The sequence below is a fragment of the Poromitra crassiceps genome, assembly GCF_964638095.1.
Source record: "Poromitra crassiceps genome assembly, chromosome: 25".
NCBI lineage: Eukaryota > Metazoa > Chordata > Actinopteri > Beryciformes > Melamphaidae > Poromitra > Poromitra crassiceps.
Genome location: NC_139649.1, coordinates 13,177,717 through 13,197,716, shown reverse-complemented (window position 1 = coordinate 13,197,716; position 20,000 = coordinate 13,177,717). Strand labels below are relative to the sequence as shown.

The 20,000-nt window shown below is 43.9% G+C and overlaps 1 protein-coding gene across 4 annotated transcripts in view; it reads left to right on the top strand.

Moving 5' to 3' along the window:
• The window catches only part of arhgap9 (Rho GTPase activating protein 9), a 58,255-nt gene that overhangs the window by 32,659 nt on the left and 5,596 nt on the right, over positions 1-20,000 (top strand). For 3 of the 4 annotated variants that reach the window (XM_083660770.1, XM_083660768.1, XM_083660769.1), the window contains 12 exons: positions 1,053-1,208; positions 2,029-2,124; positions 3,804-3,865; positions 4,052-4,139; positions 5,661-5,756; positions 6,754-6,852; positions 7,388-7,496; positions 8,788-8,907; positions 11,593-11,691; positions 14,121-14,198; positions 14,783-14,836; positions 17,799-17,933. In XM_083660770.1, the coding sequence (XP_083516896.1) occupies positions 1,053-1,208; positions 2,029-2,124; positions 3,804-3,865; positions 4,052-4,139; positions 5,661-5,756; positions 6,754-6,852; positions 7,388-7,496; positions 8,788-8,907; positions 11,593-11,691; positions 14,121-14,198; positions 14,783-14,836; positions 17,799-17,933 (1,192 nt within the window). The remainder of the gene's footprint in view (positions 1-1,052; positions 1,209-2,028; positions 2,125-3,803; positions 3,866-4,051; positions 4,140-5,660; positions 5,757-6,753; positions 6,853-7,387; positions 7,497-8,787; positions 8,908-11,592; positions 11,692-14,120; positions 14,199-14,782; positions 14,837-17,798; positions 17,934-20,000) is intronic. The other variant, XM_083660771.1, reaches the window with a different exon arrangement.

The following is a 20,000-nucleotide window of genomic DNA, read 5'->3' as shown; positions in this document are numbered from 1 at the left end:
ATATTGAAAAGTTGAAATAGCACGTGGTTTACATTATGGGCCTGTGTTGGGTCTTCATCTCGATGTATTAATAATCACAAAATCAATAAAGACTGATTGTACAGTATTTAGGAAGTAAGCACACAGTACATGGGGCAAATCCAAAGGTACTCTACTGTACTAGTTGAATAGGGTTTGTGTCGTCCTTGATTGCTTGCTTTATCGTTGCTTGTTAGCGTGTTCATAGAAAGATAACAGCTCTGCCCGTTTTCCGCTTTATCACATGGTCATGTGATAAACATGACCTGTGATAAACTACCGTAGTCAAGTGTGATAAAGGTCTTTATCACACTATTATGTATTGCTGTCCTGTTACATATTTGTCTGTTGCCTAATTATTTGTCTATTCTAAGTGCCCTTGAATGCATCTTTATTCTACTTACAGAAAGCACTGGATTAACGTTGAACATGTTATTCTCTAATGCCGGAATGCTACAGTAGTAATGCATCCCAGGTCGCTGAAATGCCAATAGTTTTACCTCAGATTATCCGATTGCACAATTCTGAGATAATCCCCATTACGTATTGTATGAACAGTGGGCCTGCACAGCAGTCAACCTGCGACTTCTAGTACGATATGTTATTAGCGTAGCCCTGGCAAAAATAATAATTGTATGCATTTTGAATACTTGAAATGCTCTGACAGTCGTTTGTACTCGTTACCGTTGGTTGCTTGTAGTTTTGGGGATCTAGGAATTGAAGATTTACTGTTGCCCTCATTGTAGATCTCTCTAGGAAAGAGCAACAGCCAATTGTGTGAAATGTAAATATGCATAATATAAATGAAAAAAGTTCTGCCTATGTTTGTTCTAGTCTCTACACAGAAGTAAACAAAGGCATAACAGCTCTTGCCATCTATAGATATTAAAACACTATGGGAACGTATTATAGTCTGCAGTTCTGGAGTCAGTGCATGCCATTTCTCTTCTTTGTCTGCTCTCCCTCTGACGCCTTGACCCCATCCTTTGACCACTGCCCCAAACGTTTGACTTTGAACTTTGACCCCTGTGAAGGGCATGCAGCGTGCCGTCTCCTCCGACGCACTGAGCAGCATGGCGCCAGCGTTCAACCAGGCTGAAGCCCAGTGTCATAACTCCGCCCTCCCGCATGACGGCCAGCAGCAGCTCCTCAGCCACTCCCAATCCATGGTCCTGCCCAAGAATGGCCAGGTACACACCAGCAGACCGCATGCACACAAACACAACCCAATGGTGATTTACAGTACATGTCTGAAAACCAGGATATGTACAATATCAACGTAAAAATAGAAACAAACCGTTGGTAAATTATGTTTCTAAAATGTGGCATTTTACGTCTACAATCTCAACGAAATTAATTTGAAAGAATTAAATGCCGGTTATTTTCTAAACCTTGGTGCCTATCCAAAGTAGCAGATAAAACTTTGGTTATGTTTAGGCAAGTAAAACAACTTGGTTATGTTTAACAACTTGGTTAGGTTTAGGCAACAAAGCAACGTGCTTAGGTTTAGCCAACTAAGGCAACATGGTTAGGTTATGGTTTGGGTCGGTTGTTAAAACCGCAAGTAAAAACATGAGGTGCGTCGGTCAGGAATCTAACTCTCTCACTTCTAAGATCGGAAGGCTACAGGTCCACCAATCCCACACCTAATCCCTTAGATGACCATGACGTGTATAATGTTAAAGGAGAGCTAAACCCCCAGAATTCTGGCCGAGTACTAGTCAAGTTTATTTATTTATATTACTAGGGATTTTAGTCTCAGCTTGGGCTAGAGCTGACTCTGGGCAGGAAAGGGGGCGTTCTTGTTGATGTAGGCGGGACCCAAGATTGGCCTGCGTGCGTGCGTGTGTGGCATACAGAAACACAGAGGGACACAGACAGAAGGCGGAATGGCAGATAAACAGTTGCAATTAAAATACAGAGAGAGACTAATACTGTTCACAATAAAACACACTCACAACAAAACGACAAACGCACCCTAAATCATTTGTTCCACGTCTTGTCTTCCAGCTGGTCCGGCAGTGCAGAGACTGCTATAACGTGACCAACATCGTAGTGGAGCCGCCGTCTGCTGAGAACTCTCCAGACAGCGACGGCTGCACACCGGTGAGACAATAAAGCCGTTTATCTTCTGACCTTCAGTAACTTCACTGTAACCCGTAGTACGTGATCCAGCCCTGTGCACTAATATTTCACTCAGTAGATACATGTCGATCATCTTTAGCACCATCCACTTGTGTCAGGATACAGTCACACTTATTTTCCTTGGTCATGCGTCATGCAGTTTTCTCTTGAGCCAGCACTTTTTCTTTGCTAGTTCCTCTTTCTTGACGATATAAGGGTGACATTGAAATTTGTGCCAAATCATTATAGGTTTGAGAACCCAGTTTTGTAAATATAAGGGTTGGGCCATGTAGATTAGTTAAATAGTACTTTGTTGTCAGATATTAAAAAGACATTTCTGATTTTCCTCAAATTGATATACCCACTAATATATTCATCACTTATGTCTTCATTTACTGTTAACTCTGTTCTCCTACACCTTAAAGGGGCCATACCACAGTGGGAGACTTTTACAGCAGCCACCCACCTGCTAGTATTTGAATGATGCAACAGTCCCGTTAAATGGGTTCACTCAGTATATTATTACACAGAGGAAAGCCCTCTGCTCCACTTTACCCTTCCATTTAAAGCCATCCCTGCAGATTTGGGACTGATAACATTACTGTAACAGTATGAATGTATTATGAATATGGCAAATTTGAATGATTTTTATTTGACACTGTTTTAATTCAGTATTTCATCCAGCCTCGCTTAATAAATGTAATGAAGATGTTTCCAAGGGTGTCAATGTTAGAGAGTTCCAGTCGGGCCTCGTGGAGCCCGAAGCGGAGCAGGTCTCTCTCGGGGGGTTTGCGGGCTACCTGCAAGTGGGCTCAGAGAACCGACCTTCTCTTCTTGTAGGTTATGAGCTTGGCTCGTATCTCGTAGCTTGCATTGTGGTAGGCATGTCCGTTAGAGCATGATGGAGGTCCCGCCACCATGCTCTTGACCTGGATGGTCTGGTCCTATGAGCACCTCCGGCTGTCTCGTCTTGGCCTAGGTGTCGGCCTGGGGTAGCACCCCAGTTCCACCAGAAGTATGATGGATCCACGTACCAATCGTCCGCCTCATCAGTCTCTTCGTCACTCTCATCTCTCTGGAGCTGACGTCCGCTTCTGTACCTGCTTCTGTACCTGCTTGCTCGTCGCGGCATTGAAGTGAACATGTCTTGCGCTAGTGTGCGTTGGTTGATATAGCCCTCACTGGCATTGCGTATGACATCACTGCTGATGGTATAACATCTCAGTCATATTGCCGATGATCCACATGTCTGGTTGGTTATGACATAACATCTCAGCTTTGATGATGTCATATTGCCGATGATGTCATATTGCCGTATTGTCTGGTTGGTAACTTAGTTATGACATCATCGGTCGGGAACGTCACATGATGTCATAGGTCCCATTGTGATGTCATCACTCTCGATAGATCCAGGAATAGTTTCCAGAGACCTAGCTGGACTCGGAGGCTCAGAATATCCCCGGGACTGGATGGGGGTGGCCATCCAGTCCCGAATTGGCGTCGGCACGGAACCTTTGTAACAATCAATATTCGCACCACAAGGCTTAAATATGTCAAATAAATCCAAATGTGAAGGTTTGATAGGAAGGTTGTCTTGGTTAAATAGCAAACAGCACAAACCCAGTCAAATTAATCCATTTGACTGTGACGCCCATTCCCAGGAGCTGGAGAAGGCTGGTCTCTTGAACAAGACCAAGATTGCAGAGGGAGGCCGAAAACTGAGGTGAGACTTCCAAACACTGGTGTCATTAAAGACAAACAGGTGAATTAGAGCGTCATCGTTTTCCATAGTGTTTCATTTCATTTTCTCTGAAGGTAGCTGATTTGGGGCAAATGAAGACGAGTATGATTTAGTATGATGAGTCTCTGAACTTATTGTAATGTTACATTTGTGTTTGTTGGTTTGAAGGAAAAACTGGAATCCATCCTGGGTGGTGTTAGTAGGAAACAGTCTGGTTTTCTTCAAGGATCCTAAATCACAGACACCTTCCAGCTGGGTAAGAGCTTAAACAAGAACCCAAACTACAGACTTGTATACATTAAAGTACATCCACTTGGATGGAAGAATCTTTACCTGAGGTGTATCATTCAATATTGTTAATACGACTTATTCGTGCCATTTCCTCAACTAAGGCTTGCTATTATTATATATCATTTCGTAAGAGATGTTGCTTTTTCCAAATGGTGGACATCTAATTTGAGAATGTAACAATATTCATATTTACAATCTGCTGACTCGACTCCAGTGCATGAAGACCAGTAGCTTGTGATGATCACGTACAGCAGGGGGTATTTGAGAGAAAGGGGAAAATGGAAAAAACTATGAATAAATCATGAAAATACATGAAAGGTGGAGAGCTGAAGAGCTGGTGAGACTCAAACTGAACCAAAGTGGTTTCAGGGAGGACGCTTTTGGATTGTGGCTCTTGCACAAGTATTTTTTGTCAATGTGGCTCGTGAGTAAGTCAAGGTTTGCGTAGCACTGCATTAGATGATCGAGGATGACACACCAGTGAATCCACAGCAAAAGACCCTGGCAGATGATGCAAGGATCACAACAGATCGTTCAATGCTTCAGCTGCTGTGAGCCACAGATTCAAATTCAACTCATTAGCCCTCACCAGCTCAGTGGTTTGAGTGTCCGCCCTGAGACTGGGAGGTTGTGAGTTCGATCCCCCGGCCGAGTCATACCAAAGACTATAAAAATGGGACCCCATTTGCCTCCCTGCTTGGCACTCGGCATCAAAGGGTTGGAATTGGGGGGTTAGATCACCATATGATTCCCGAGCGCGGCTCACTGCTCCCCCAGGGGATGGGTCAAATGTGGAGAACAAATTTCGCACACTCAGGTGTGTGACAATCAGTGGGACTTTACCTTTACTTTATTTATTGGAGCCATTGATAACTCCATGTATGCATATCACATCAAGAACAGTTCAAATCCATTGTCTAATGGTCAGAGTGTGTTGGGGCTTCCAACGTACTGCTGTCATTTGACTCGGCGGCTGTTAGACCTGCAAGCGTGATACAGTATGTTTCTGATAGTTAGGGATATGAAGCTGAGAAATGTCGTTCAACAGGTACTGTCTCTGCAATAAGCACTGTCACATTGGAGGCAATCCTGCCAGAACTGGGCAAAAGGTGGACACTCCCATGTCATGTGTACAAATGTGACTACTATAAAAAAAACAAATTAAATATATATTACTATAAAAAAACAAATGTGACTACTATATAATTTCAGAAGGAAATGAACTGTTCCCTGCCTGTTGAATTATTTGGAGATTACGGACCTGGAAAGCAAAGCATTGCCTAAGAGTTTTCTTGAGAAAAATTCTGGGCGGTTGCAGCAAATTGAACCTTCACCAAAATAAATATCATGATGAAATTGTGTGTGTGTGTGTGTGTGTGTGTGTGTGTGTGTGTGTGTGTGTGTGTGTGTGTGTGTGTGTGTGCGTGCGCGCGCGCGCGTGCGTGCGTGCGTGCGTGCGTGTGTGTGTGTTTTTTATGCTGGTCAGAAACCAGGAAACAGTCGTCCTGAGAGCAGTGTGGATCTGAGAGGAGCACAGCTCCACTGGGCCAATGAGCTGTCTAGCAAAAAGAACGTCTTCAAGGTGAGAAACAAGAAGGTCGAATGACCAACAGGGGAAAAAACCACTTACACTGGAAAAGGGAAGCGCAAGATCTCACATAATCCTTTTCAAATATAAGAGTGTGAGGGATAGGAGAGGTGTAAGAACATAGGAAGCTACTGTATTTCTGTCAGCGCACTCAGCAGAAGTGGGGAAGTGAAAAAGGAAATCTTATATCTTCAATCAACCTTCAATGACCAGTCTTCCTTCCATTTTAAAGGATAAGTTCGTCCAAAAATTAAAATTCTGTCGCTCTCTATTATCTACTCACCCCCATGTCGACGGAAGGACGAAAAGAAAAATCACACATAAGATGCCTCCATACTGCTCATCTGGTGTAATCCAAGTCTCCAGAAGCCCTGAGATGCCAAGTTGACTTGAAAATACATCATGGTAAATGATATCTCTTTAAGTCAGCTTGGCATCTTGGGGCTTCTGGAGACTTGGATTACGCCGGGTGAGCAGTTTTTTCCCCCTGTTGTTTTTACATTTGAAAGTTGGTCCCCATCCACTTCAATTATTTCAGAGGATTCTGCAACGGAAACTCCACAAATATTTTGTGGACTAAAAAACTTCACCCGTCCTTCCCATCGACATCGGGGTGAGCAGATAATGACTGCATTTTCATTTTTGGGTGAACTTATCCTTTAATATGATGTTCACCTCAACCTCAACCCGTCAGTGTGACAGAGCGCTGTGCCGTATTCAACCTCAAGCTATGTCAGGATGAGTGAAACCGAGCACATTTCAGCTTTTACCCGAAAATGATATTTACACAATGTGTAGGCAGAGAAGTGTGAATAAAAATACAGTTACTGTGAAAAGCTCACCGGGGAGCAGTGGGGGGGAGCGGAGCGTCTCTGGGGCTTAGCACAGCGCTGGTGTGACAGCACTTTTCCCAGTCTAAAGATGGCAGTGTGAGAGTCTGAGAGTACAGCCTGCAGTGCTGTGTGTGCATTTGAAAATGTGTGTGTTTCAGCTGAGGACAGTGACAGGCAACGAGTTCCTTCTGCAGTCGGAGACGGACTCTGTGATCAGAGAGTGGTACAAAACCATCCATAATGTCATCGAAAGGCTGGTGAGTCACACACACGCACGCACGTCACCCCCCCCCACACACACACACACACACACACACACACACACACACACACACACACACACCCCACACACACACACACACACACACACATACACATACACACAGCTGTGCCTTTGATGTACTGCTACGATCTCCTAGGATCACAATAGTGATATACCTGGATTTTTTTTAAGTGGCTGTTGAGAAAATGCTTATATATCTTGAATATTATGGATAAGGAGACAGAATGTTGTACATAATGGACTATTTAATATTTGTCATGACACCAGCGCTCCGGGCATCAATATTCACCATTAGAATTAACCACTCGCTCGTCCAGGCTCGTCCAGGCTTCCAATTATTAAAACAATTGTCCTTATGTGTCAGGACATTCAAAACTGGCTGAACAAGCCAACAGTTCTAATTGTTAAAAGGCATTGTCTAAATGTGTTTCTACTTCTTCTTCTTTTTTTTTTACATGAAACCCAATTGCAATGTCGTTTTAAATGTAGTCTTCCTGCCTGTGTTCCAGGACCGTGAAAACCCTATAGACAACGTGCTGCTGTACTCTCTGAGGAGAGCGGGCAGTGTGGAGATGCTGGAGAACAGCGGAGACGAGGACGAGAGTCGCAGAACCTCACGTAAGTTCTCACGCCTAACCTCCGGCCCTCATCACTCCCTTCTGCCTTCCAACCATCCCACATAACCCTCCCAACTCATACCTGCACCTCCAATCCAGCTTTGCTCACCTCCTCCACCTCCACTTCATTAAGGTTATTATAGTTTTGCATTTTTCAGTGGGCCCCGGTGCGCTCATTGGGCTTAAAAAGACCTTGCACCTTTTGTTATGCTCATTTGCTCGATGTAGTTTGCGTTGTCTAGTTATTTTCTCTTAGTTTTAGATAATAAATTATTGTTATTACTTTTACTTTGGCGTGTGACTCCTCCTTTTGTTACTTCCGTGAGCCGGGTTATAACATCTGGGAGGAGGCGCACACCAAAGTAAAATAATGTATTAACTAAAACTAAGGGGAAATAACCAGACAACACAAACTACAATAAACTAAAGAACTGAACAAAAAGGTGCACAGGTGGAAGAGAGATTGTATGGTCTGAAGGTGTTCTTAACGGCCCAGACACACCAAAACGTCTCCAACGTGGAGGCAGTTTCATTTCGGCGTCCTTCTTAACAGTTTAGAAGGATCACGCCGGTCGTGGCGCATTGCGTCCGTCTCGTAGTAGGAGTGGGGCGTGATCAGTAAGGGGGTGGGGCTAGGGGAAAGGGGGTGGGGCTAGGGGAAAGGGGCCGTAGCTAGGGACAGGAAGGTCGTAGAGAGTCGTGCTTCGAGGGTTGGGTAGGGGGAGTAGCTGCGAGGATGTGGGCGGTTTAGGGTTAGGGGTACGACCATTCTCCATATTGAAAATGTTGTTGTAGCCATGTTGTTGAGGTACCCCTAAACATTGCCTAAAGTGCCATAAGGCTGAATGGCCACACCACTGCGCTGTGGGCTTCAAGGTATTTGTGCTTGTATGAGTCTGGACAGACATGGATGTAGACTGCAACTTGACTTGTTGGTGGATGCATACAACCGCGGTGCGGTTATTTCTAGTTTCACTCCTAGTTTTTATCATTTCGTTAACGATAACCTTGCTCCCATCCAGCCTTCTTTCATCCCTCCATCCTGTCTTCCGTCCAGCCGACTTATATCTTCACGCAACTTCTGTGGCAATTCATCCCCCCGTCAGTCCTGCTCCACCTGCACTGTCACCCGTCCCTTCCACTCGTCATCCTCGCCACCGTCCCCTCTCCTCTCATCTCCTTCCCTCTCATGTGGCCCCCCATGAAAAATAATTCCCCCCCCCCTGCTTTAGACCACCCACTTGCACTGACCTCCTCCTCCTCTTCTTCCTCCTCCTCTCCTCCCTCTGCAGTCCCTCGCTCGGCCTCCAACCTGGAGAACACGGAGAGGAAGAGAGTGAAGAGCCGGCTGAAGCAGCTGATGCTGAAGAGACCGCCCCTCCAGGCCCTGCAGGAGAAGGGTCTCATCAAAGGTGAGATCTCTTATCTGAATTCATGTCTGCTTTATTCCATAATGTATGTATACACTGGAAAGAGACAGAAGGCTTTGGATCCTGATTTGGACATACAGTTAGGACAAGTTTTGGATTAAAACCAATTGGTTGTGCATCTGGGTAGGGCAGCAGTAGATTTCCGGCCCACCAACACGAGGGTCGCAGGTTCAAGCTCCTGTGTTACCTCCGTCTTTGGTCAGGTTTCCATATGGCACAATTGGCCGTGTCTGTGGGTGGGAAGCCGGGTGTGTGTCTTCGCTGCACTAGTGCCTCCTCTGGTCGGTTTGGGCCGTGTTCGGGGGTGGAGGGGAACTGTTGGGAATAGCGTGATCCTCCCACGCGCTACGTACTGCCGGCCGGGGGGAACCTCCTCGCTGTCGGGGTCTGTCGAGCAGCTGGTGGCTGCACGTGTATCGGAAGAGGCATGTCGTCGCTGTCCAATGAAAACCACTTATCTCCAATTTTGGTGATTTTCATGTTTTCACTTCATTTGATGGATTAGGCCTAGATGCTCCTCAGAAGAGAATTGAGAAAACCTCGTGGGCTTATTATGAAACCAAACCCAGAGAAGAAAGTCAAAAATCAAGCTAAAAACAAGGCTGTTTTTCTTGGTTCCTGAAAAGTTGACATTTGAGAAGTGGTTTTCATTGGACAGCGACGATGTGCTCGTCTACAACTCTCGCCAGATCGGCAGAGGGGGTGGAGCAACGACCGGGACAGCAGGAGGAAGTGGCCAAGTACAATAGACTACTTGCACAACTCCACTACTTCCTGAAATGAGTAGGACATCTTGGTTTCCTGTCCTACACTATAGAGGGTATGCATGTGATGTCACAGAGGCAGAGGTCACTGTGGGGTCACGCCCACTGAGTCACAGCAAGACTGAGCTTGAATGCAGTAATCAGCCTAGATAACTGACACCTGCTGCTCAGGGAGGAACTTGACACTCATTTTGACACTCATTCCCGATTGAGAGGGCGTGTTCCAGTGGGTGTGCATACCCTCTATTGGATGAACTGATTAATCAGGTGTGCCTGATCACTGTTGTTGTGACTGCAGCAGTCAGGCACACCTGACATTAGTCAGTTCATCCAATAGTGTAGGACAGGAAACCAAGATGCCCTACTCATTTCAGGAAGTAGTGGAGTTGTGCAAGTAGTCTATTGGGGAGAAAACGGGGGGGGGGGGGGGGATGAGAAAAGCCACTGAGATGTCCTACAGTAGGCCTAAGGGTGAGATCTAGAAAGATGGTCTACTGTCAAACAGCCACTGAACCGCTTCTGCTGCTAAATATTAGGGATGGGCATCGAATTTCGAATTTTCGAATAATCGTTGTTATTATCAAGGTCGACTTTTATTATTGAAAGTCGAAATTCGGGGGGAAAAAAGTATTTTTATTTTATTTTTTTATTTTTTTTGTGAGTGAAATGTTGCATTGTCTCCCCTGATTCTAAGTATAGTCGAATCGCTTGGTTTGAGCAAGTAAAACAATTTTTATAAGCATTTTAAGCAAGGTTTATGGAAAAATGAATGGCGGATAAAATCCCATGAAGAGGGAGAGGGGGTGACTTTGGCACCCCTTTGGCACTCAGACCTCAGCCTACTAAATATTTAATGAACCACTCATGATTGTCAAAACTGTTTTTTATTTTCGAAAATGTCAATGTCATGTAACATGTTCTTTACTTCAGTGGTGCAATGCTTGTTTGAGCTAAGAATCCACAGCAGAAGCTTTTTCTATTAATTAATAAAGCCTTAGAGTTAGAATCAGGGGAGACAATGCAACATTTCACTGACACAATTTTTTTTTTACATTTTTTTTTTTTTTCGAATTTCGATTAAAAGTCGACTTTGGCCAGCGAATTTCGAATAGTGTTTTTGCTAGAAATGCCCATCCCTACTAAATATTACAAGATTGAGTGACTCTAAGGCCATTGTATCAAAACCCATGCTTTGTCAGCTTTATATGGTTCAATAAACCGTATTGAGCCCATTGGCTACTGTATCTTTTTTTTTGTATCTAGTGCTTTTCACAAGCATGTTGGTCACAGTGTTTTGTTGCAGACAGATGAAAACAAAATGATCCTACAGTAGTTATCATTGTATCACACTCTAGTGCAAAGCCTCACAGATGAAAGGCAACACAATACAGTATATACAGTGCATGAGTGGCCTTGCATCATCAAAGGTGAACTCTGCTGGGAACGGAGCAGATCGTGGCAAGCCAAATCGACTGTTGGCGTATTCTCCGATTCTGAACAGTAAAACTTGGTATGGTATGGTATGGTGTTTATTCTTAATCCCCGAGGGGAAACATGGTTTGTCACCAGAGCGAGTACAGATACATACAAGAAACAATAACATACAGCACAATAACAATAATACAGTAGAGAGAGAGAGAGCCTCGTAAAGCAAGGCTAGCAGTGTTCATTAAAGAATTTTACAGAAGCAGGAACAAAAGATCTTCTAAATCGTTCAGTAGAGCACCGATCAAGGTATCGCTAGATCAAGTTTAACCTTAAGCTTGTAGCTCTTACATCATGTGTTGTTATCACGACATCATCAGGAAGTGTTTGGAGAAGCCACGATTGCCTGGGAAAACCCTTCAGAACCGATACTAAAGCCAGGGTGTGTGTTTTGTGTCTGTCTGTCATCTGCCTTCAGATCAGGTGTTTGGCTGCAGTCTGGAGATGCTGTGCGAGAGAGAGAGGAACACCGTCCCCCGCTTCGTTAGACTGTGTACCGAGTCTGTGGAGAAGAGAGGTACAGTTACACTTACAGATCTCAAAAGGTGATGCACTTCTAGACGTCCACTAAAAGCGGACACGTCAGTTTGGAAGAATAGCCTCGATCCTGGAGCGGCAGTTGCATGACAGCTATTCAGCACCGACGTAACAACAGAGGTCAGAGGTCGTGTGACAGAAAGCATCTTACGAAAACGTGCTGAAAATCTTTCTGATTTCCAGGCAGGAAGTAGACTCGAACAGACACACACATTCATAGAAGCAGCCATGACCGACACAATCTCACTCCCAGCTTCAATTACTGTCGATGGGTCAGGAGCCCTTGTCATCACTTCCAGAAGAGAAAGGCCGCCCCCTCCTGTCAGAGAGCAACAATGCGGGATGTTCCCTATGATGGGGGGGGGGGGCCTTGGGGGCGCCCTCTGTCCACGGGTTGGGTTTAGGCATTGGGTAGGTGGTCTTAGGGTTATGGATGGGCATTGGATAGGTGGACCTAGGGTTAGGGTCGGGATATGGTGGTGGCCTTAGCGTTAGGGTCTCCAGGGGAGACGCCGGGATGTCCGACCCCCCAAAGGGGGACTCCGACTAAGGGGTACCCAGGGGACACCCAGGGATCTTCGACCCCCCCCCCCCCCCCCAAGCCCCTAGCCATGAACCAGTTAAAGAGACCCCCCCCCCCCCCCCCTTCCCATGCAGCACAGTCCCCCCATCACAGGGCACATCCCGCATCATTGCTCTATGAAGAGAGGGGGCCGCCTTTCTCTTCTGGAAGTGACGAGAAGCTCTGACCGAGCAGACGAGTTTGGAGTGGGAATAAGTTGCCGTGACAGGTGCCAGCCAGAGATAGATCCAAATGAGGGAAAATAGAGCAGTTTAGAAACAATACTGCAAAGAAATATTTAATTCATCAAAAACAAAATCAGTGTTTTGACTGCGGGGGCCGTTAAAAGCATTGTTTTGATGAATTAAATATATCTCGGGAGCATTGCTGTAAACAGTGTCCAGATGTTATCTTCTTTTTCTTGCATAGAGTTGCAGATCTAGACATTTACATGACAAGCAGGCTGACAGACTGGGAAGCTTTTAGGACAAAGTAGCTAAGCAACATAGTCTGTGATGATGGAAAAGGCAAAGAGGAATCTATTTGATTTCTTTCAGCGGCGAGAAGTAGCCCTGTAATCACATGCAATGGTAACGGGTTACCTTGACACTTTGAAACGTAGTTGCTTGCTTAGTTTCTTCACCACTAAACTGTTACATTGGAGGAAAACGTTTCTACAGCTGGATTCTACACAGCTAGCTGTGTTGCGGGTTTGTTTCAATAGCTATAGAATGTTAATTCTAATACATAATTATTAATATGAAAAGACAGGGACAAATGCAAAGGACAAAATGCAGAAACCTTTCCCCCCTAAAGTAGTGTTTGGTAAAGGAGATAACTTAACGTATCTTTAGGCTTGTGTTTCCTGGTGGCTCACCTGGTAGCATGCATATGACGGAGGCTCGTTCCTTCGCGCAACCGACACGGGTTCGAATCCGACCCAAGGTCCTTTGCCGCATGTCATCCCCTCCCTCTCCCCACCTTTCCGGTCTGCCTACTGTCCTATCTAAGTGAAGGCAAAAATGCCACACACAAATAAAAACATATCGTTGGGCTGTATGATTTTTCAAAATGCTGCCACATTAAAGCTTCAGCCAGTCAGCTGCAGCAGAGTCTGTTTAAGGGGCTCAGCTAGGGGATCTTGTATAGCAGCACTGTGAGATGTTACATGTCAGTCAGTGGCCCCTTGTGACTGTGCTGCCAGCATAGATGTTTTAAACTTGAAGCGGTCTGATAGGGCATGAACACTTTTATGTGTCACAAAAACACCATTCGTTCTTCAACTTCCACCCTGCAAACCAAAGGAGGAAAAAGCAGAAACTCAGTCTTGGTGTCATAACAAACACAACTGTGTGAGGGCTTTGTTAAGCAACACACAATCCAATGTGAAAGGGAACTGTGTATACATCTTAATAGCAGATTACATGAGTATGCAGAAGGGAGTCTGGTTCTACAACTTGTTATTATAATGTGGTATAATTTACTTGATATTGTGCGCCGTGCATTGTACTGTATATTACATTGCCTATATGTTTGTCTCATGTCTTGAGGGGTTAGGCGCTACTTTTTGCAACAAAACAAGATTCCAAGGCACACTAAATTGCCTGGAAATGTCACTTAATGGGCCAGGAAAATAACGGGTTGCTGTCATCAGCTTAGACTTCATTACCTCAGAGGAGCTTTTATCATAAGCTCATTCTTTTTTTGTGTTTTTTTTTTTTTTTTTAATGAACAAATTCAAAATATTTGGCAACTTTGTTTGATATTGACCCAAGCCCACCAGTTTGCCCCACTGCACCAGTTCAGAAACACTGACATCATGGCTACCTGTGTGTGGTGTGTTGCAGGTTTGGAAACCGACGGCATCTACAGAGTGTCCGGGAACCTGGCTGTGATTCAGAAACTACGCTTCCTGGTTAACCACGGTGAGGATGGAGGGAGGCCCGAGGGGGGGGGGGGAATGAGGAAGGGAGAATTGAGTGATGGACTGTGAAGAATAGGAAAAGAAAGAAATATTAGTAGGCACCAGTATGACTAATATCAGTGTAAGTTTCATATTGATGCATTTTATTTATGGGGGGGACAATATGCATGTTTCATATTGATACATTTTATTCATAATAATAATAAATAATAATAAACTGGTGGGGATGGACGGAGGGAAGAAAGGATGGGGAGAGAAGAACAGTAAACAAAGGGAATCAGTTGCAACTTGATCTTGCATTAACCTCCTCAGACATCAGCCGGTTTTATCTCTTCTTCTCACTCGATCACTTGTAATCTAGATTAATCTGCCGGCAGAAATTATTTTGATTATTCTGAATATATCATAATTAAAATGTGAAGGGCGCACTCATGTGCACTTGTGAACATGCACTCCCATCCGCACTCAACACACTTGATTGAAATCTGTAACAGAAATCCGTCATCACAAATAGAAAAACAGTGTATCCATCTGACAAAGCGGCCGTTGAGGGTCGCCGGACTGAATAACTGTTGGTTTTTGCAGAGCGAGCGGTGACTACTGATGGCCGCTACATGTTCCCAGCGGAGTTGGTACAAGGTAGATGCAGACGGATAACGGAAGAGCCGGGGGGAGGGGAGGGGAGGGACGGGCGGGGGGCTTACCGCTTTCACGTGTTGTTCAGCCTGCTTATAATGTGTTGCATAATGTGAACGCAGTCAGTCAAAACGCACATACATGTATACACACACCATTACACACACACACACACCCGACTGACACACGCAGCTATTGACGTGCACTGAGCAGTTTGGCGATTGTGCTACCATTTGCTTAATGTATGTTTGTCCCTTAGGCGTTTCTGCTTGAAGTTTTCTGATGTAATAATGTACAGCAGGTTGTACAGGCGGTTCTCACGCGGTCCATGGCTGCCACCTAGTGGCTGAGACGGAGACCTGCAGCCACTTTTTTGTATTGTGAAGAGCTCTAATCCAGTGATTCTCAACGTTTTCCATAGCAAGGAGTCAGGACCCCTGATTTAGTCCACATTAGGACCACGAATTGCCCCCATTTCATCTCTCTTGGACACAAATCTGAGATTTTTTTTTATGTCAGATATGATTTTGTCCAGAATTCAATTTGTATTGTAGGCAGAGAGATAACTGTGGAACTATGATCAAAATAGTCATTCTTCTACATCCTCTAATTGTGTTAACTTCTTGTAAACTAAATAAGGGTGAAGTTTAAAGGGACAGCTCAGCCCAAAATACATATTTTTCCTCTCACCTGTAGTGCTATTTATCCATCTATATCGTTTTAGGATAGTTGCCTGAGTTTTGGCGATATCGGCCGCAGAGATGTCTGCCTTCTCTTGAATACAATGGAACTGGATGGCACTCGGCTTGTAGCACACAAAAAAATACATTTGGAAAACTCCTGAAGAAATCATGACCCGGTTACTCAAGATAATGCACAGACTTTGTTGTGAGCAGTTTCATGGAGGAACTATTTGATTTTGCAGTCTCATGTAGGAACTAGCTAGCAGCTAGCGGGTGTAGTTCCGTCAAAAGAAAATAGTTCCTCCATGAAACTGCTCATAACAAGGTCTGTGGATTGCCTTGAGTAACGGGGTCATGCTTTCTGGAAAGAGATATTGCTGTTGAGTTTATCAAATGTATTTCTTTGGCGCTTTGAGCACCACAAGCCGAGTGCCATCCAGTTCCATTGTATTGGAGAGAAGGCAGAAACTCTGCGGCCGATACCTCCAAAACTCAGGAAACTAACACGAAATGATATACCGTAAATTCCGGACTATAAGCCGCACCTTTTTTCCCGTTTTTTGGGCTTTTTTGGCCCCTGCGGCTTATATAACGGTGCGGCTTATCTATGGATTAAAAAAAAAAAAAAAAAAAAAAAAAAAATCTTTTTTTAGCACTCTTTCTAACTATAAAGCCACTTCTGTTTTAATTTCCTCTCTTGCCCTCTTTTCACCACACTGTATGACACTGTATGACACTGTATGACACTGTGTGCACTGTAAATAACAACACAGGTGGTGTTGTGTTATGTTGTTTTGTTGAAATGTTAATAAATGGGAGCATTACATATGGTAATTAAACATAAAAAAAAAAAAAAAAAAAAAAAAAATACCATTAAAACACCCGCGGCTTATAGTCCGGTGCGGCTTATATAAGAAAAAAATAGTCAACTTTGCAGGTGCGGCTTATACACCGGTGCGCCTTATAGTCCGGAATTTACGGTAGATGGATAAATAGCACTACAGGTGAGAGGGAATATATGTATTTTGGATTTTAGGGTGAGCTTTTCCTTTAACAATTCATCAATTTGCTTGGGACACCATGGAATGTCACCCGGTGGTGGTCCCCAGACCCCCCGTTGAGAGCCACTGAACTAATCCCACAACAGTATCCCACTGACTAATGCTTCTCATCATAACAGCTGGTGGTTCTTTGAATCATAGTCATTGAGCCTTTTGACATCTAGGTAAAACTCTTCTGTGTCCTTGATGAAATTCTACAATTTGATCAGTAAGTGCAATAAGTTTGAGAAGCATTGGTCAAGGCTGGATAAGCAATTTGTTTGTGTTGCTTTCTTTTCTAAAGTGTGCACGTGTGTTGCCGTCTCTCCTCTTACGTTCACAGGCCATTTCTATCTCCCTCCTGCAGCAAACAAGCCTTGCTGCTACAGTACGCCTCGGCCCTGATGCTCTTACTCTAACTCCACTCCTCTCTTCTTCTCCCCTGATGCTCTTACTCTAACTCCACTCCTCTCTTCTTCTCCCCTGATGCTCTTACTCTAACTCCACTCCTCTCTTCTTCTCCCCTGATGCTCTTACTCTAACTCCACTCCTCTCTTCTCCTCCCCTGATGCTCTTACTCTAACTCCACTCCTCTCTTCTTCTCCCCTGATGCTCTTACTCTAACTCCACTCATCTCTTCTTCTCCCCTGATGCTCTTACTCTAACTCCACTCCTCTCTTCTCCTCCCCTGATGCTCTTACTCTAACTCCACTCCTCTCTTCTTCTCCCCTGATGCTCTTACTCTAACTCCACTTCTCTCTTCTTCTCCCCTGATGCTCTTACTCTAACTCCACTCCTCTCTTCTCCTCCCCTGATGCTCTTACTCTTACTCCACTCATCTCTTCTCCTCCCCTGATGCTCTTACTCTAACTCCACTCCTCTCTTCTCCTCCCCTGATGCTCTTACTCTAACTCCACTCCTCTCTTCTTCTCCCCTGATGCTCTTACTCTAACTCCACTCCTCTCTTCTCCTCCCCTGATGCTCTTACTCTAACTCCACTTCTCTCTTCTTCTCCCCTGATGCTCTTACTCTAACTCCACTCCTCTCTTCTCCTCCCCTGATGCTCTTACTCTTACTCCACTCATCTCTTCTCCTCCCCTGATGCTCTTACTCTAACTCCACTCCTCTCTTCTCCTCCCCTGATGCTCTTGCTCTAACTCCACTTCTCTCTCCCTCACTTGTAACTCCTTGTCTCTCTTTTTCACATTGCTTTGTTGTTCCCTCTCTTCCTCTGTCTCTCAGAGGAGAAGCTGAACCTGGACCAGAGTGAGTGGGAGGATATTCACGTCATCACCGGCGCTTTGAAAATGTTCTTCCGTGAGCTTCCTGAGCCACTGGTTCCCTTTGGCTTCTTCACCGACATCGTGGAGACAGTCAGTGAGTGAATACCTTCAGTCCCATTCGGAGATTCATATAAGGGAGGCAGGGAATGGAAATTAAAGCTTGAGTGTGTCATTTTTGTAGTGCAGACCCTTTGTCTCCCCCTTCTGGCCCTTCTGGCAGTGAATGAACGTACAGTGCGCTGCATTCATGTGGTGTCGGGAAAATCAGTTCCTGACTTTTTCCTTTGCTCTCACTGGAAACAGCTATCAACTTGTGGTTTCAACGCTCTGAAGAATAGAATACAACACATCTTCTTTGTCGTTTCCACATTAGATAGAGTACTTTATTTATCTTTCTGGCATTACAGCAGCAGTAACATCAATGACCGAATGAACACAACATAAACACAACAAAAACACACAAAGTGGTAGGTGTCGGTGAGAACTTAAAAAAAAACAATATATACATATTTACACAAATACAGAGAGAGTCATGTGGAGGCCATAGGCTTAATCAGCATGGCGGGAACTCGTTTGACGATGACTCGATTATAACAGACGTTCATAAATATGTCAAAGTTACACAGTCCAGCTTTAAAGCTACTCTCCAGCTCATCGCCCCTTTTTCATTTCTAAACTCTCCTCCAAAAGGATCACTTCTATCTTTGAGTTGAGATACTTAATTACCGATCTCTCACCTGCACCGATTTGTTATTTTTTAATCTCTAATCCTCTAATCCTCTATACCTGGACACTATCACACTTTGTCAAGGTGTGCTGAAAATCATTTTCTGCTAATAAAGACTGTTGGCTATCAAGCAGTATCTAATTAATAAAAGGAAGTAAAAGTTTTAACGTGAAAATATAAATCTTCCCATTTGAGCTGTGATTTTTCCACACGACTCCCATAATCCTCTTCTTACATGCAAATGAAGTTGGATGACACCACTTGACGGGCGAATTTGGTTCTTCATTTGCATAGAGTACTGTGATAAAGTGGCGATACATATCGTTTGATTACATATTCGTAAGGAAACAGAATCGGGCATTTTAGAATAAATCTGATTTTAGTTAATGCCTCTATGTATGTAGGTAATAATAAGCAGTGTTGGGGGTAACTCATTACAAAAGTAACATATTACATGTAATATATTACTTTTAGCAGTAACTCAGTAATATAACTTATTACTTATAGGATTTCAGTAATATATACCAGTTACTCTGTCAAGTAACTCAAGTTACAAATTTAGTTACATTTTATTAAATCAAAGCACATATTTAAAAAATCATTTCCTAATCAAACTGTGTTTTTATGCAAATAACCACTATAGATGACAATAACAAAGGAAAATTATAACATTTAGAATTTTGGATTGTTTACACTGACTTCAAGGCGGTTGAAATTATTTTTCAGGATGGTTCCGGGGCGGCGATGTCATTCTGCTGCTGCTGTTGTTTTGGTAAAAGTAATGCAAAAGTAGTGTAATAAGTAACGAGTTACTCTACACAGAAAGTAATATTGTAAAGTCACTTATTACTTTCAAATGAAAGTAACTAGTAATATGTAGTATATTACATTTTGAAAGTAACTTGCCCAACACTGATAATGAGCTATGTTTGCTAATGCTTCAGTTGCAACTTAACCTGCAAGCTAAGCAGCTTTTCACTTTGTTCTCTATAGAAGAGATGGGGGCTGCTGATCACATATGAAAGCCAGAGAGCGGTGAGCTCATTTGAGTAAACTAAACTAAATGAAGCTAAACTAACATAAACAAAACAATCCCAGGTTCACTCACAGGCTATTCTTCCCATTTGGACCTGAAAACGTTGTCGATGATGTCACTGGATGTGTGTGTGTGTGTGTGTGTGTGTGTGTGGGTGGGGGGGGGGGGTAACTAGCTCAGTAATAAAGCTGTTACACTGATGTGTCTGTTCTGTCCTTCTTTGGAAAGTTGTTTTCTGTGTCCTCTGTCTTGGGTGTGAATCTTTTGAGTCTCTGTCTAAATTTTCTACACAATTAAAGGCGTTATTATTTACTATTGTCCCACTACATTTGCTTGTGACTAGAAACAGTTTACACTAACCAGGGTTCATAATCCCACCTCCACTCTACAGTCTTATT